Source organism: Lemur catta, chromosome 7 (assembly GCF_020740605.2).
Source record: "Lemur catta isolate mLemCat1 chromosome 7, mLemCat1.pri, whole genome shotgun sequence".
Classification (NCBI taxonomy): domain Eukaryota; kingdom Metazoa; phylum Chordata; class Mammalia; order Primates; family Lemuridae; genus Lemur; species Lemur catta.
Window position 1 is genome coordinate 45811462 of NC_059134.1, and position 14784 is coordinate 45826245.

The 14784-nt window shown below is 36.0% G+C and overlaps 1 protein-coding gene across 2 annotated transcripts in view; it reads left to right on the forward strand.

Moving 5' to 3' along the window:
• The window catches only part of CTSC (cathepsin C), a 37282-nt gene that overhangs the window by 9960 nt on the left and 12538 nt on the right, over nt 1–14784 (forward strand). The window contains exons 3-4 of one of the 2 annotated variants that reach the window (XM_045557165.1): nt 10738–10904; nt 13965–14120. In XM_045557165.1, coding sequence (XP_045413121.1) covers nt 10738–10904; nt 13965–14120 — 323 coding nt within the window. Of the gene's footprint in view, nt 1–19; nt 2377–10737; nt 10905–13964; nt 14121–14784 lie in introns of those variants that run through there. The other variant, XM_045557166.1, reaches the window with a different exon arrangement.

Below are 14784 nucleotides of genomic sequence, written 5' to 3' on the forward strand. Positions count from 1 at the left end.
AGTTTTTGTTGCCTTGTAGTTATTAAATAGAGCATCTGTTGAGGGGCTCTTTTAAACTCCCAGCCAAGAAAAGACTTTGGGGCTAAGAGACAGAGCAGCGTGCAGCAGTGGACCTACCTCTGGCATCTAGCAGAGGCCTCTGGCAGCTACAGTCCCTCTTGGAGTCTTTATTTGCATGTAAAATGCAGAGGAGTCCAGAGGAGTCCTGGTGACCTACCTCCAAGGCAGCTGCCCTCCTGAACATTTCCTTGGAAAGCAGTAACTGCCATTTTGGAATGTGAACAACCAGAGACTACACAGGAAAAAGAAAGAAACAGTCTAGAAGAGATGAAGTCTAGGTGGCTTTTTAATAAAAGGAACAATATCAACAGATTAAAAATTTTTTTTCCTCTTTTGAAATCTCTTCTATTGAAATGATTCCTCTAAACTGGTCAGGATTTGAATTTTGTGTTTTGTTTTATTCACAGTACAAATTTTATTCGCAGCTCAGTTGTCTCTTCCTCTAATTACTTTGAGGAACCCCAGAACTTATTGTAAGGAGGGAATAAGATCTTTTGAGATGCACAGATATAAGTTATTAGAGGAAAGATGTTCCTTTGGAGGACGTGTTTGAAGAAGGGAAGAAAGAGGCTTTCTCAGAGAAGCCAGATTGCTAAAGAGTTATCCTTCTGCACATTATAGACCTTCAATACCTGTGTCTGATACCTTTTTTTTTTTCCCCTTTTTTGATTAGGTGCCAAACTTGTGCTAAGAACTTGACATAAGTTAGAAAAATCCTATAAAATAGATATTACTAGTTTCATTTTATAGATAGAGAAAATTAGTCTCTGCCAGTGCTTGAGCTCATATGGCTTCTAACTGTAAAATGTTAAACCTAGCCTTTCCAGCCTAAAGATTTCCCTGGGGCTAAAGAGTAAAGAAAAGCCATTTCACAAAGAAGTAAATGGTATTTAGAGTTACCTTTGGTTACATTTCCTGGTGAATTCTAGTCTGTGCGCATCATGAATGTTAGTTTAATGGAACAGACTATGTGCTGCCCTGGCTGTTGTTGAAGTCCTAGGAAAAGAATTGCCTTGAGGCTTGGGTTTCCTTACCAGTTAGGCTTCTCCCTTTCTTGCCTGAACCAGGATCTTCTCATTCAAGATAAAAATTTACCTTCACCTTTCCTTTGTAGTCTAGAAAATTGGAAAAAGAGCTTTGTAAACTTCAAGTTAAGTATCTTTGCCAAATTTGCTTCTCTTAAATGCACTATTGTTCACAAGAATTGCTATCTTTTAGCTCTTTCTTGCCAAATAATGGACTTCTTTCCTCCTCACTTGATTTGGAGCTGACTTATATCAGCCTTGGTGAAATGAGGGGTAACACCTAATCCATATTATCTCAGTGGATTTTTGTTCTGCATCGCTGCTTGAATAGAAGACTCTTTCTCTAGATAGTAGTTATCATTACTTTTTTATACCATCTTAGAAGTACTGTCCTGCTGCTGTTCTGGTAAGAAATATCTCATACAGATGAGCCAGTAGTGCAGCTGACTGCTCTTACCTGGATACTTTGTTTCCAACCCACCTCTGGAACTGATTAATGCTTCATCATTCAAGCCCTTGATCCCACTTCTCTGTGAAACCCCTCCCAGCTCTCTTCATCAGTGGGAGAAATGCCATTACCTTGTTCCTGCTGTACTTTGCAGATACCTCTGGTTTCATACTGGGTTGTGATGGAATGATTTGATAGCGTGTTTTCATCTTCTTTCAGACTGAAAATATGTATTTTTCCTTGTATATTTGCAGCACCTAATACACTGGGAAATTTATAGGTGCTTAGAAAATGAACCACACTTCTCTTTTCTTTTTGTAGACTTTTCACAAGCAATACCAGCATACGAAATTAATGTTACAGGGTTTTAGAAACACAAATCAGGAATGGTGCTATATTTATCTTTTTTGATTCTCTGCCCTAAGACATATCAGGTTACAAGCCTCTAGAGTTCTAAAAGAGTTGTATATTTTCAAGATGATTTTCAGGATGTAAATACAGCCAAGCAACCAATATGTAAAAAAAAAAAATGTATTTAATGTGGAATTTTTAAAAAAATTACTGAAGGTTTTATATGTTTTTCTGAGTAAATGTGCATCAATGTGTTTTGATTATAGCAGAGAAGAGTTACAGGGCACAGAAGTGCAGATGTATGTGAAAAGGCTTTACAGTATACTAGTGCTTAGCATTCTGTCATAATTGAACGTTTGTCTTCGCTTCTGGTCTCCAAACTCCATTAGGGCAGGGATTAACTCTGTATTAGTAGCCATTTTATTTCCTATGTATAGTATAATATGTGACAAATGACAGGCCTTCAATAAATATTTCTAAAAGAAAATTGAATAATGTATCATTGTGGTGGAGTTTCATTGATATGTTTTTGGAAGCATCGATTTTGTTACGTTTGTGTCCTTAGAGGCTATGGTGGACCCTCAAGCCATATTTGTTGAATGACTTCGTGGAAAAGAGAATAGACTTTTAAATTTTTTTCTGTTCATTTGTTTATGTTTTAATCTTATATGACCCTATAGAGGCCAAGATAGGGCTCAAACTTAAAAACAATAAAGTTTTAACTTTCAGAACTACTAAAAATGAAATTAGCTGTCAAGGGAAATAGCATTAAGACTGCAGTGGTTCCCCAAAGCCTGAAGAACCAAGGCTTTGAACCAGCCTGGAAAGCTGCAGGGTGGGCACCACCTATGTTAAGCACACTAAGGAGCATGAGCTAAGGAGTAGATTAGATGAACTCTTAAGATTTCTTCCAACTTCACAGTTTAAGAGTTTATGAGAGAGAAAATGAGGCATGAGCCCAGGGACTTTGACTGCTTTGCTGAGTGGTAAATTGCTGTTTACTTAGCTCACTCAGGAATATGTATTTTGGTTTAAATTAGATGTCTTTTCAGCACTGGGAATAAGTAAATTTATGACCCTCCTATTTCACATGTAAATCTAACTGCCAATTCTTTTAGTAAAATGCTACAAGTTATTTGGTGTAACAATTTCCTGGTGGTTTTGCAATTCATTAAAATTCATCTTTTAAAATAAATGGTTCAGTATAGGTGGTAGGCAGAAAAGTAGAGAGCTAATCCTTGGAACTGATATAGGAAAGTTGGTTTCTTTCTGAAGAAGGATGTGATACTCTTGGATGGGTTTGGCAAAATAACCAATTCAGTAAAGTTTGCCTGGTTGTGTTTCATTGCCATCTTAGTGGCTTTTACTCACATTGTAGACCCGAGAGCAAATGGAAGTAGTTACTTTGCACTTATATAGATATCTACAGTAAACAAATGGCAAAAATTGAATAAATGTTCTTTGTTTTTTAATATTATCAGAATGGAATATCTCCATATATATGGCTTATCATTAAATCATTCACCCTCATGCAAGGTACTCTGAAATGGTAAATCATCTTGATGGATTAGACTTAGATATCTAAGTTTCTTATGTATTTCACAGTACAGTATAGATAGGTTTAAAAATTATATACATGTATCCCTATACTAATTGTTATAAAACATGAAATAGTAAATGATTAAACAATATTTGACTCATTTATGTTATTTGATTATTCCCTACCAAAATATTTCATGATGATATCACTTGAAAACAATATAAAATAGTCTTCATTATCATGATTTTGTTGCCAAAAACAATGTGAGAGTCTCTGTTACTAATAATTTTTGTGACTGTGAATCTTCAACATTTGGAAACAATTTTCTGATTTGTTTTAAAATCTTAGACAATTTCAGTAGGTTTTGACACATTTTTGTTAAAAGTATGAAAGTGTCACAGCTTTAGAAGAGTTCAGAAGAATTACTGATTGGTATTAGGAATGATAATTTAATAGACACATTTTAACTGAAACATTTGTTTATTGATAAATAAAATTAAAAAGTGAATATCACATTTAAAAACATCTGGTTTCAAAAACTTTATCTTTTAACGACTGACAAAACTCATACTAAGTAAAAGGCAGATGTAAACTTTGCCATTTTCTTATGTTTGCATCGTTGGTATTTGCAAATCTTCATTTCTTTGCAAGTATGTTTTAAACTACTTGTTCATTTCGTGAGGATTAGCCTGATTAAATCAGATGTGATGCTTAAGTCAGTTTAAGCAGGCACATGTAAAAGGGAATGTGCTGTGTGCTAACCATCTCGTCAGTACTTACAAGCACGCTGTACATGTGAATATCTGATATGGAAACTGAGTGGGAGCATCAGTATTGCTTTGTATATTAAATAATAAAAGTTGGTTTTCAATTTTTTTATATTACAAATATAAATAGAAGTTATAATACTTTCTTCCCAGTATTCCAGTGGATAATCTTTTCATTTTGGAAACCACTGGTTGACAAGTTGGACCGAGAGTCAACTGCTCAGTTGACAGTTTGGGATAGAATAGAAGTTCTATAAAGGCATGGATGAAGTTTTAAATAGCTTTATATTCCCTGTGGTAGCAGACAGTAATGTTTATATCGTTACTTGTTTAGTGTTTTGTAACTTTTTAAACTCTTCAAACTACAGTATCATTGTTATCCTTCATAGTAATCCAGTGAAGTAATATCAGTCACGGGTGACATTTTCGTCATCAGAGGAAGGAATTGAGGCTCACTAGTTGTGACTTGGTGAAGGTTGCATAAATGTTAAGTGGAAGAACTGGGATATAAGGCCCAAGTTCTTTTTACTAACTGCCTCTGTTTCCTAGCCAATGAGTAACATAAAGTAAGTTTTCAAATATTTGCTAAGTATATTATTAATCAGGAAAAGAGTGGAATGAAGTTTAAGTGATTTTTTTTTTCCCTCTGCCTCAGTGTCAAAAGGCAGTTGAGTAAGACATCCAGGATAAATAACTTAAATTCCAAATTATCCCTACAACTAAGGAGGTCTAATTGGATAGACAATAAAATGAGTGGGAAATTGAAGAAGGGGGATTTTGAGAATGTTTGGCAACTTAGTGGTGATTTTGAAGAAGCAAATGGGTAATTGTTGAATCATAGTAGTTTTCTAAACTTAAGTGCTAGGGTTTGGAGGTTCTTCAAATTTTTTGAAATTATCTATTTGTTTCAGTAGAAATTGGCATAAATGAATGGAAATTTAAATTATCCCATCTGTGCAAAGCAGTCTTCAGACACTGATGTTTATATAAATGAAAACCCTCAAGAAAAAAAAATTGGCTATCTTTCAAGCTAAATAGCATGGTTAAAACCTCAACTTCTTAATTGATGATCATGCCAAACATCACACAAGAGGTATTTCACAGTAGCAGGGAAAATGACAGATACCTTGAGAACATTCGAGTCAAGAAAATAACAGGTACAGTCGATGGTCCCCTCAAAATACTGAGTACTTGCCTTTTCCACTGACAAGTGCCTCTTTCTACTAAGTTGTAGTTATCCTGCACAGTGATATTGCAGCCCTGTCATGTCTTTTATAATGTCCAGATATTTGATAATTAAGCAGCACATTTACAAGGTTCTAAAAAAGACCAAATTATTTCTGATCATAAAAACTGCAGAATAATAGCAAATAAAATTTTAAAAGGGAAAGTAATTCCATCAGTTTAATGTATCAGAAGTGGTACACAAATGGATAGCTTCCTTAGTACATTTATAGGGTATAAGTTATAACAACAAGAAGAAAATTGTAGTTTTTTAGGATGACCCTTAAGTATATAAATAAGGAATGCATCTATAGTAAGAATTACCTGTCTTTATGAATATGAAGTAAGAAAACCACATGTGTAAGGATGTGCAATTAGAAAGCTTGAAGGGAACTTTTGGAACTTCTAGGTCAATCTAAATTTACATGTAGGGCAGCAGGTTTGAAGACCCCAAAAGCAATCACAGCAACAACAAAAATAAATGGGACCTGATCCAATTAGAAAGCTTCTGCACAGCCAAGGAAACAATCATTTAAGTGAATAAACAACCTAGAGAATGGGAGAAAACATTCACATGCTATACATCCAATAAAGGGCTTATAACTAGAATCTGTATTGAACTTAGGAAAATCAAGAAAAAATCAAACAACCCCATTAAATAGTGGGCAAAGGACATGAACAGAAACTTTTCAAAAGAAGATAGAGACTAATGGCCAAGAAACTTACCAAAAAAATGCTCAACATCTCTAATCATGAGGGAAATACAAATCAAAACCACAATGCAAGATCACTTAACTCCAGTGAGAATGGCTTTTATCAAAAAGTCCCAAAACAACAGATGGCTGGTGTGGACGTGGAGAGATAGGAACACTCATGCACTGCTGGCAGGACTGCAAACTAGTAGTTAGTATGGAGATTCCTCAAAGAACTAAATGTAGAACTACCATTTGATCCAGCAATCCCACTACTGGGTATTTACCCAATGGGAAAAAAAAGACATTCTATAAAAAAGACATCTGCACCCGGATATTTATAGCAGCACAATTCACAATTATAAAGATGTGGATAAAAACTCAAGTGTCCATCAATCCATGAGTGAATTATAAAATGTGGTACATGCATACTATGGAATACTACTCAGCCATAAAAAGACATAGTGAACTAATACCTCTTGTGTCATCCTGGATGCAGCTGGAGCCCATTCTTCTAAGTGAAGTATGACAAGAATGGAAAAACAAACACTACATGTACTCACCATTAAATTGGTACTAGTCAGTCAACATTTACTGCACCCATGGAAGTAACATTCATCGGGTGTCAGGCAGATGGGAGGAGGGAGAAAGGGATGAGTAAATTCACAACTAATGGGTACAGTATGTGCTGTCTGGGGCGGTGGGCACACTTGTAGCTCTGACTCAGGTGGTGCAAAGGCAATTTATATAATTAAAGCATTTGTACCCCTGTAATACTCTGAAATAAAAAAACAAGTAAATATATGGGCATCTACTACATTATATTCTATGACAGCATTTTTAGATTTTCTGTTGTAAGTAGTGGGAGTTTTCTTCAAATGATTTTTGTCACTCCACTATCTGCTGGTCCTCCCCTTATTATTTAATATATGAGAAGATACTTGAGAATCTCTGCTGAATGTTTAGGGCTTTTCCAAGCACAGTTTGAAAAAATCATCTGCTACAAAAGAAAGGAAAGAAGGAAGGAAGGTGGGAAAGAAGGAAATCTTTCATCAGTAATTCAGTGTAGTTTCCAAAAATTAAGTGAAAGTTTAAATATTCTAAATTCTAGGTTAAATCTCATTTAAAAATCTTTGAAAAGTTGTTGAATTTTCACTAACCACCTTTTGGATTAGTTTAAATCTTTGAAATTGGATAACCTCAATAAAATAGACAAATGAAGGGAAAAAAGTTTAATAGGAAAAAATTTTGAACTATGTGTTTTATCTCACATAAGAATAACTTGTGATATGCTAATATAGAAAATGCAACTGCAAAATACAAAAAGTAAATGAATTTAACAGAAATCGAGAGAAGCATGTAGAAATGAATATTAAAGGCCTTGTAAATTTGCAATATGAAATAAATCCACAAAATAGAGGAACTCTTTAAAAAAAAAAAAAAAAGATTGGTAGACTGAGCCAGGCATGGTGGTGTGAGCTTGTAGTCCCAGCTATTCGGGAGGCTGAGGAAGGAGAATCACTTGCGCCCAGGTGTTTGAGGCTGCAGTGAGCTATGATTGTGGTACCACTGCACTCTGGCCAGGACAACAACAGAGCAAGAGCCTGTCCGAAAAAAAAAAGGAAAAAAAAAAGAACAGCATGCTGAAATAGCCAAAGCAGCATAGGTACCTGAACAGTGAGAAAATGCTCCTGCTCCTGAGGGCTGCTAGAACGTTTAGGCAGGTCATAAAGGGCCTTGGGCAACAATTTAGACCTGACTTATGGATCAGTTAATCAGCTGATACATTTTTTTTTTTTTTTGGTAGAGGACAAAGTGAGTGAAGCAATGACCTTTGTAACCTGCGAACCTGTATTTGAATGCTCTTCTCTCCTTTTAACTTTGCAGAGCCACATATTCTTCCTTAGAAGAATAATGTCTATTATCTCAAGAGGTTATTGTGAGGCACAAATCACATAAGTAGAAGCCCTTTGGGTTTTAAGCCTTTGTTGTGTAGTTTCTAGGTATTTCTCCTTTTAATAATTGTTTTTAGTAATTGTTTACCTCTCCAGCTCTTTCTGGGAAGACAACGTGTGTGAAGAAGTGGTGCATGGTACTGGGAAGAATGCTTGCTTCTAGGAGTTCTTGGTTATAAATTCTATTCCAACTACCTCCTTAGTCTCTTTTTTGTCCTGAGACTATATCATTTCTGTGTTCCCTGGGACCTCAAGGATTTGTGAGTAATCTGTACGATATTTATAAAATATGAAGTTTGTCATCGTGGCACAAAAGCAAGCGTAGGCAATATATAAATGAATGAGCAGCCAGTTTTCCAGTAAAACTATATTTGTAGAAACAGACAGCTTTCTCCAGCCTTAGTTCACTCACCCCTTTCTTAGAGATCACATGTTTATCATATAAAATGTTACATGATAGTTTTTAAATATAATTTACTGAACACTTTTTGTATTTGAACTTTTTAGGACATTTCTTTTGTTTTTACCATTTTTATTATACCACAAGTGCCTTCCTGTGTATAGCATTGCGTGTGTGTGTGTGTGTGTGTGTGTGTGTGTGTGTGTGTGAGAGAGAGAGAGAGAGAGAGAGAGGGACAATTTCTATAAGGTAGCTCTCAAGAACTCTTAAAACATTATCAGACTGCTTCTCAAAGCCGCAGAGGTAGGAGGAAGACAGGCCAGCGCCACCTGTCTCAGCAGCCTGCAGCACAGGAGAAGAGCATGTGATCAAGAACCTGTGCCAAAGAGAAACACAAGATAGAACTCGAAGGGGTTTAGGTTACATCCTGTGAAGTTACCATATTAGACTGTTTTTGATCTATAAAAATGGAAGTTTTATATAGTTTAGTATAATAAAAATAAATTTTATCAACCTTTTCACATAACACACCCTCTAATATTGTAGTAATGTCCTAGGCCTTTGTTTCAGTGTTCCTCATCCTGAGCTGGGGCTTTAGCAGGGACTTGAGGAGTGGTGGGCCAGAGGTAAACAGGTGGGCTTCAGAGTATGGTGAACCAAGATAACAATCAAGTTATGCGTGAGTAGCGCTGAGTAACTCATCCTATGCTGTGTAGCTTAGTGAGTGGTGATTCCCAGGATTCAAGTCCAGCTCTTTGGGATTCTAAGGCCATACATTTTTAACTCTACCCCAAAATATGATTTGAATTCAGAGAGAATCAGATGCCATAATGTAATTTTAGCTTTAAGTGTAGTTTGACCTACACATTCCTCTAAACTAGAGGTTGGCCAAACTACAGACCTATTTTTCTAAGTAACGTTTCATTGGAACATGACTTAGCTCATTCATTTATGTATTCTCTATGTACCTTTTAGGTTGAGTAGTTGTGACAGAGGCATTCTTGCCTGCAAACCTAAAATATTTACTATCTGGCCCTTAGAAGTTTGCCAGCCTCTGCAAACAGGTAAAGTAACATTCGTTAGATTAAAAGTCTGCAAACTACAGCCCATGGGGTCAAAACCAAACACACGGCCTATTTTCATATATAAAAGTTTTACTGAAATGTGGTTGACTCCTGTGCTGATTTATTATATTTATGTCTTGCATTTGACTATTTTTGTGCTATAATGGCAGAGTTGAATAGTTGCAACAAACCTTAATGGCCTGCAAAGCCTAAAATATTTGCTTTCTGGTCACTACAGGAAATGTTTCCCAATTCCTGCATTTGATCATGGAATCCCAGAATGTTTATTCCTTTCAGGGTATTTTTTTTTCTTGTTTCCTTATTTTATAAATGAAAGGACTAACACCTAGTAAAGTCGTGCCTGAGGTTCTACAAATAGTCTGTTCCATTAAATTAAATCAGAGCCTGAAATTGTGCCCAAGTTTCTCCTCATACACAATCAGCACGACATTTTCCTTTTCTCCCTCTCACATACTATGCTCTCATTCTGGATCATGTGCCCCTTTTCCATGAAGAGATGTTATGACACGAGGGTGATTAGGCCCTGGAGCAAAGTGTCTTAGTTCAAATCCTGGATCTATCACTGTATGGTTATATTTCAGTGTTAACATTGAAATAAGACAAAGGGCCATATTAGTGGAAGGAAAATTTAATAATCAGGTTACTTTTGCCCCCCCATAATCAGAATATCCTAATGATTTGGGAGATTGACAGAAAAAACAAGGATCATGTTTCATTTTATAAAAAATTTTTGTAGTTCTTTTAGTTTCCTGATATGAGTCTTCTCTGGGTAGAAAATACAGTCTGAGAGACTGAGGAGAATTGTGTTTCTGCCACTTCACAGCTATGTTGTCTGGGAGGAGTTCCTTGTCCTCTCTCTGGGCCTCCACTCCTTGTTGGTGAAATGGGGCCATTGTCTGCCCGATTGAAGTAACGTCTGTCAAATGTCTGGAATGTGGCAGATGCTCCAGTTTTTCCCTTTCCTTTCGTTCCAAGAAGAGTTTCGTTAGGGACATTTGTTTAGTGGCCAACAATGCTATCCATAGAAAAGTTTGTTTCTCTTTCTTTTCTAGAATAATTCTCAGAATGTAACCTCTCAGGGTGAAGTTTCTGTTTTGAGTGACAAAGGGTAAAAAGGGAGAGCCAGGGAAATGGACCTGAGAGTTGAGCACAGAATTCACTTGGCCTTCCCTTCCCTTGTTTGTTTGCAGTATAAAGAAGAGGGCAGCCAGGTAACCAGTTATTGCAACGAGACGATGCCCGGGTGGGTGCATGACGTGCTGGGCCGGAACTGGGCTTGTTTCACTGGAAGGAAGGTGGGAACTGCTTCTGAAAATGTATATGTGAACACAGCACATCCTAAGAATCTCCAGGAAAAGTGAGTTGTCCCAAGTGAGGCATACATTTATTAATAGTTTTTGTTTTATAGTATATATGGATGGGTGTATGTTCTTGGAATTTTATTTTGATTATATAAAATATATTTGGCTTAGAAACATAAGCTGTGATATATAAAAGTTTACTGGAAAAATTTGTTAACCAATATGATTGAGAGAAGAAAGTATTTTATCCAAAGTGTTCCAAAAGTAGTCGACCAATGATGGCTTTTAAAAAAATTCAGATAAAGGACCATGGAATTGCAAATTACTAATAAAGGAAGATCATTTTATTGGTTGCCATGTAATAACATACTGCATAATACTATATGTGCAACACATAGTTTTGTGTTGCAACAAATGCAGGTGATACTAATTTGAACAAATTTTAAACAAGACAATAAGTAACTGAAATCAAAGTCCTTAGTATTTATGCAGTGTCTTATTAGTTTGCCAGGTCTGCCATAACAAAGTATCACAGACTGGTGGCTTAAACAACAGTAAGTTATTTTCTTACAGTTTTGGAGGCTAGAAGTCCAATGTCAAGATTGCCAGGCTTGGTTTCTTCTGAGGCTACTCTCCTTGGCTTGCAGATGGCTGCTTTCTTGCTGTGTCCTTACATAGTCTTCCCTGACTTTATCCTAACCACCTCTTCTTATAAGAACACCTGTTATACTGGATTAGGGCCCACCCTTATGACCTCATTTTACCTTAATTTCCTCTTTAAAGCCCTATCTCCAAATGTAGTAATAGGCTTAGGTACAGGGGGTTAGGACTTCAACATATGAATAGTGGGAGGAGGCAGGACCACAATTCAATCAGTAACATGCAGTTAATGTTTTTTTTTGTTAAATTAAGTCTACTATAAGTAGCTGTGAACCACACAAACCAGAGATTTCAAACAAGACTGTATTAGTTTTAGAACGAAGAGATGAACAAATTACTACCTTTTCCTTTTTATTTAGTTGAGAAAGTCCCCGAAAGTATACATGAACAAATTATCCAAAGCCAGGCAACACTGGCAATGAATGACTGCAGCAGAGAGGTAAGGGAGATGGTTTACAAGGGAATGAATTGTCTGCAAAAGTACCGAACAAGAGACTAATTTATCCCCTTCATTTTGAGGTTAGGTTTTAAATAGCTTTGTTTGGCGTGATTCTTGAACAGCTCATTTCCTATTAAGCTGTTCACTTTTCACTCTACTGTTTAGGATGTACTATGTATTAATACTATTGTACTCTATTTGGTATTTCAAACATTGTCTCCTTTAGTGAAGAAGCTCCTAATTGGAGTGCTCTGAACCTGCATTGCCTCCCTGTACAAGGAGTGTTTGGGACTAAATTACCTTTGAGGTCTCTTTTAGCTCTTAATGATCTATTATCTCATAGCAAGGTACATTATTTTTAATCTCCTTAGATCTTAAACACCAAAAATAATAGTGTTTAAGACCCATGATGGCATCGTGTCATTACTGTAATGCATATATCAGCACATGAGGTTTTGCTAGATGTTATGATAAAGGAAGGAAAGTAGAGCTACCTACTGCTTCACAAACACCTGCAGCCAATGACATATTGACTCCCATTAAGGGAAAATACTTTTTAAATGTCTTATGTACAAATAATTTACTCTTGTGCCTAAAGAAACGGTGAAACAACTATAACTTGTTTTTGTTGTTGTGTTAGCACAGTCAGAGATGTGATAAAGGCAGTTTTATAATCTGTTTAATAAAGGTACCTCTCTGGTTTCACACTTTGCAACAAGTGGGAAAGAGCCTTGATAGAAACATTAAAACATCATCAACGTGGTTGCACATTTTGCTCATCGTCTTCAGTGTTCTCGGGTTCTTTGACCATACCAAAATACTCTCCCTACAAGTGTGAATTATCAGAGAAAGAAAAGCTCACAGTATGCCTAAAATATTCTGTGGACACTAACACAGTCATAGCTGGGTATAGGAAGATGAAACTCAGGTTAGATATCTCTTGTTTTGCATAATTGAGTGTTATGGAACTCTTGGCTAGTGATTCACACTCAAACCACAGAATCTTTTGTAATAGGGATAATATGGTGAGTTCTTTACTGCCTGGCATCTGGCACATAGGTGTGATAAATGTTTGAATTAAGTGAATAATCAAGTCCCTCAATTTTTTTTTCTTTGTAAACATGTTCTTTGTGTGTGAGATTTATTTACATCTGTATCCAAGCATTTGGTATAAGGTAAACCAGTGCTTCTCAGGTTTTACTGTTATTGTGAATCACCTGGGGATCTTGTTAAAATACAGATTTTGATTCAGGTGGTCTGGGTTGAGCACTTAGAATCTGCATTTCTAACAAGTTCCCAGGGGCTGCTGCTGATACAAGTTTAAGAAACACATTTTCAGTAACAAGTATAAACCAAACATCCACATGGAATAATTATTTTTGGTATGATGTGGTTATAATGCTTGCATACTATATATACATTTCATATACTTTCTATTGTTCTTTTTTTTTCTTATTACAAAGGTTATAAAGTGTAGAAAATGTAGAGAGTGTGGGGAAAGGTGGTGATTATATGCTGCCACTCAGAGATAACCATGGTTGGCATTTTAAAAATGTATTTATAATGTAGGTATATATACTTTTATAAAAACTGATTAATTGGTTATAATTCTATATAAACTTTGATTTCCTTTTGCATTTCATATAGTGTAAAACATCCTTCCGTATCACTAAATAATCTTCTAGATATTTTTATTGATTAAATTATATTGTAAATAAAGTATCATTATTTAATAAATCCCTTATCTGAGAACCTTTATTTAGGTTGTTTAGCCTCTATTACTAGTATAAAAGTGTTTCATTGACTATCCTTATACATATAGCTTAGTTAACTTGAACTTTTATTTTCAGAGAAGACATTGCAGGATATTCCAGGCTATTGATTCATATAGCCAGTTGTCTTCCTGAAAGATAATACCGTTTTCTGCTTAGGCACAGCCTGTAAGAGTGCCCATTTTAAGTGGATCTATGTACATCAGTAAAGGCCGTATCTGAAACTATCTCACTTTTGTTGGCAGGTATTCCAGTAGCCTCTACAAATATAACCACAACTTTGTGAAAGCTATCAATGCCATTCAGAAGTCTTGGACTGCAACTACATATATGGAATATGAGACTCTCAGCCTGAAAGATATGATTAGGAGAAGTGGTGGCCACAGTCAGAGAATCCCAAGGTAATCAAGCATATCTCTTTATCGCTGATAAAAATATTAATGTCAAATGCTGTCCTCCTTCCCAACCAGCCCTACCTGGGTTGCCCACCATTTTATTGTTCATCTCAGTTTAAACTTATGTTAGGTTTTTTTTTTTTTTTTAACCATTTCCCTCTCCCATTCATACATGTTCTATTCCAAGTCCCATTTATGGGTTTTTTCTTTTACAGTGTCTGTTGTTTCTATTAGTCCCTTTCCATTTTCTACATTCTGCCATGGGGCTTTGTCATGTCTCTTTGGTCCTGTCTCATTGGTCTCTTTGCCTCATGTCCTTATTTTTAGCTGTCCTGTGATATACTGCCAGTTTCATTTTCCTGTCCTCAGTTGTAACTGTGTTACTGCCCACTCTCTAATGAAAAATTTAGCCTGGTATCTAAAGCCATCTAAATATGACCATACCTATATTTACTACTTTGATCTGCTTTCCAACAATGTGACACACAAGTAGTGAAAACGTTCATTTTACCCCCATTCTTGCTTCTCTCTTTGCCTCAGATATCTCTCAACTTGCCTACAATAACTGTCACATGTGCCACCTGTAAAAAATCTCGAACTCCTCTGTGTGCTTAAAGGTCTAGCAAAGGAAAAAAGGTCATTTATCAATATAGCTCTACTACGCTTAACC